The sequence below is a fragment of the Numida meleagris genome, chromosome 1, assembly GCF_002078875.1.
Source record: "Numida meleagris isolate 19003 breed g44 Domestic line chromosome 1, NumMel1.0, whole genome shotgun sequence".
NCBI lineage: Eukaryota > Metazoa > Chordata > Aves > Galliformes > Numididae > Numida > Numida meleagris.
In genome coordinates this window covers 81112710-81116566 of record NC_034409.1, presented here as the reverse complement: position 1 = coordinate 81116566, position 3857 = coordinate 81112710, and the positions used below count along the sequence as shown (strand labels likewise).

General features: G+C 41.8%; 1 protein-coding gene across 1 annotated transcript; it reads right to left on the bottom strand.

The window, feature by feature from the left end:
* Positions 335-3586, bottom strand: GPR15 (G protein-coupled receptor 15). Its single transcript, XM_021398816.1, has one exon. It carries the CDS (start codon positions 3372-3374, stop codon positions 2265-2267), a length of 1110 nt encoding a protein of 369 aa, XP_021254491.1. The 5' UTR covers positions 3375-3586; the 3' UTR covers positions 335-2264.

Here is a 3857-nt window from a genome sequence, read left to right as displayed (position 1 = left end):
CCAGGCCATTGTTCCAAGTTGATCTGGTATTTTGAAGCATTAGAAGGAAAAAAAAAAAAAAAGGAAGGAAAGGAAAGAAAAAAAGAAACTGGCAGCCCTAGCTTAAAATAACTGAAATTATTGTAGAATAATTATGTTCCAAAGAGGTTGTTCTGCTGTGGGTGAGGATAGAGACTGAGGGAAATAATGAGTCTGACTTACCGAGGAAACGCTCTTTAAAAACAAGATGTGAATTTTTTCAGTAATAGGGTTCACAAATTATTTGAAATGGAACTCACAGATTTCTTTTTCTTTTTTTTTCTTTTTTTTTACAATTACAAAAAAAATAAGCCACTCGTTACGTACTAGTAAAGTAGAGGGAGTATAATGGATCATCGAGAGGAACCAATTGAGACAGTAGTTTTAGCTTGAAACTGCTCCCTGCTAAAATGAGGAGGGGTTCACTCTCTAGCATTGTGTGGGAGTTGTTACCAGCTTACTGTTAAAAAGCAGACCCAAAGATACATATTTGCTGACCTTTTTTCTTTCTCATTGGCAGAGTTGAATGTGGTTTATCTTACAGGGCTGTACCTATCATTAAAGATCTTTTATTTACTGCAGTTCAAGATTTGTTTCCACATACGTTTTTTATCACATTGAGATGACTTCTGCCACTGAAGTCAAGACCTTTTGTGGGTTTTGTGAGAGCTCGTTGAAAAGCTTTAAAGGTTAAGTGCAAAAAAGAGAAATAGAAATCTTGAAAAATCAGGAAATGCAAAAGGAAATTTTCTAACCGTTTTTTTACTCTATCACGTAACACAATCTGGATGATTTATGGTATTGTTTTATTAGATTTATGACAAGCAGTTATATATTAAGCTACACATTTTACAAAAGGCACAACAGAACATGAGGTGTTGCAACATACCCAAGGGATCAGTGCTGCTAGACATCTAATTCTTATTTTAACTGTGCACCTTAAAACTCTGTACGCTGGTTTCTTTGTTTTAAGCACGCATTTCTATCATTGGCATTTAGAAGAAGTCCAATGCCAGTTTTCTAATGAGCTGCTTAACTCCACATTTGTTCAGTTTGTAATTCTAAGAGGTATTATGACTGTTAAAAATAGGGAGCTTTCTCTGTTTCCCCATCCCATTTAACGTCAGACTTAACACCAGCTGAGCTAGCGGTGTCTCCTCTACAGTATATGAAATGTAGGATTTCTACATTTCCCAGAGATTGCTGGAGACAAATTCACAGAACTTTTATTATTATTAATTACTTACAGAGTTTAACTGTATCAATGAATTTATACAGTGGTGCTTTTGAATTCCTTTTCTGTGAGCTTTCCTGCACCCAAGGTTTCTCAGCATTCTCTGTTTCAGTCAAATATTTGTGAAACTTTGGCTAATTTTACTTTTCAGGCATGTTTGCATTTGTCGTAGCATTAGACAAGCAGAACAATCAGAAGTTGTGTCACACCTCCCCAAACCATCTTAAAAAGTGTGCAGGTGTTTTCTTGATTTTCTTTTCTTGGTTGTTTGCTGTTAAGAAAAGGGTTAAATGCAGTTTCTTTTGCTTGTCTTCTGGTTGCTCTACCTTCAAGCTAACTTTTTTTTTCTTTCGGAAACCACAGGGCCTAGAAACTTACTTTAATTCCTGTGATTAAAACATATTTAATCCCTTAATTGAAAAGCTGAATCTTCAAGAAAAATGCACAAGACTCAAGTTACGAGAGCAAGTAACAGAAATCCACTAAAACATTGCATTTCTAAATACAGAAAACCTCCAAAAAAAAGGAGAACTCAGCAGTTCTTTTTTTACAGAACATCGCAATATTTTTGTGAGTAAGCTAGCAGCCAGAGAGAACAAGTACTTCTGTTGCTTTTTCTTGCTCTGAGCAGAATGAAAACCTATGCGTTTTAAGTTCAAAGCTTGCCTCGAGGTGGCTTTGGCTGATCGTCCTGACATTGCTCTTGGCTGGTAGCACTTGGGCTGCAGTTCCAGCACCAGCCAAGGTGGATGTCTCTCAGCACAGCAGTTTCAGGCTTGCACTGCACAGTGGCACAGTGATCTCTGTGAACTGTAGCTCTGTGGTTAAAGTTTCCTATTCAATATACCTGTGTTTAGGGGGAAGTGCTGTACCACCAGCCTAAAGTGCTGGCTACACTACAGTTGCAGCTCTGCCTCTGCCGCTTCTTTCTTTCTTGCCCCTTTTCTTGCCTTCTTCTTTCCCTGCCATCTTTGGAAAGAGAGGTCCCTCCCTCCGTAGTCCCGGCTCCCAGTCAGAGGGACACCGAGCGCTTCCTCTTCCTCGCAGTGTACTCCCCTGCGATGAAATTGGATAAGGAGTGGCTCAGGCGGGTGTCCAAGGTGTTAGAGATGGTGCTGCCGCTGCTGGCTTTCACCCACGGGCACAGGCACCTGAGCATGGCTCTGCGGATGTAGTTGTCAAAGCAGTAGTAAATGAAAGGGTTTGCACAGCTGTTGGCGAAGGCAAAGGGGCTGCTCACCGTCATGCCCACCTGGGCAACCATGTCAAGAAAACAGTCAGGCAGCTTTTGCAGTCCCAACAGGATGGCCATAAGCTTGAAGAGGTTGAAGGGGACCCAGGAGATGACAAAAGCAGCCACCACAATGAAGACAATCTTGATAGATTTTCTCAGTTTCTTATCGTGTTTCCCAGATCTCTGGTAATGCACACAGAGTCTCTTTGTGATGGAGCAGTAAAAGGTCAGGATGCTCAACAGCGGGAGGAAGAAGGCCAGGATTAAAATCGTCAGTGACGTGATCTGCTTGGATTCGGTCACGGCTTTGTCTACGCAGTACATCTTGCCGTAGCGCTCTTTCAGTTCTCTGGACAAAAGTGTTGGCATCCCTAAGCAGCAGGATAACAACCAGACGCAGATGCAAAGTCCATTGGAATAGGATCTGGTTCGAATCCTTCTAGCTATGGAGGGGTACATGATGGCAAGGTACCGGTCTGCACTCATACAAGTAAGGAGGAGAATGCTGCAGTACATGTTGACTGAGATGATGTAAGAACTAGCTTTACAGAGGAAAGATCCTACCCTCCACATCCCATCTGATACCTCCTTGTCCACCCAGAATGGTAGCGTGATGAGGAAGATGAAGTCAGAAGCAGCGAGGTTGATGATGAAGATGTCAATCAGCCTCTGGACTCGTCGCTTGAAGACTAAGGCTACGATCAGGATGGAGTTGCCAAGAATGCCCACCAAGAACACAGCAGTGTACAGGATAGGGAGGAAAGCAGTCATATGCTGTAGCTGCTCATACTGGCAGCTGTCCTCGTAGTAGTAGTCATCATAGTTGAAAGTGACCGTAGTCACGGGCGAAAGCTGAATGAGATCCATTTCTGGCCCAGCTGTCCTCATCTTGAGGCTGAAGAAGGCTCTGAGCTCCCCCCTTCATTTCCCCTCATGGTCGTCTTTAAAAACATGCTAGCGTGTGAGGGGGGAGGAGAAAAGTGGTTTTGGGGTGTAATTCTTAACACTTTTAGCCAATCGTGTGGGAAACAGAGAAGCGATGAGCATCTCTGATTAGTCAAAAACCCATCTTCAGAAGAAGGAGCTGCTTCTTTTTTTTAAGTCAGATCTGATTTTATCTTTTTTTTTTATTTGCTTGTAGAAGCAATCTGGGTTTGGGTTTTGCTTTTATTTTGGGGGGAGGGAAGGTTGTTTTCAAGATTCTGAAGTTTTTAATTTTTAGGACAGAATATTACTTGTTTGCAGAGGTTAGAGATTGTACCAGCTCAGAAGAAATCAGGGAGTGGTGAATTCAGGCTCCACATTCTTTCTCTGTCCTTTCAAGCTCAGCTTTTCTGAGGCTTGGAGGCATTTATATTTTCTTTATTCATT

Coding starts and splice junctions, on each gene's coding strand:
- GPR15 (XM_021398816.1), bottom strand. CDS start 3,374: ATGAGGACAGCTGGGCCAGAAATGGATCTCATTCAGCTTTCGCCCGTG.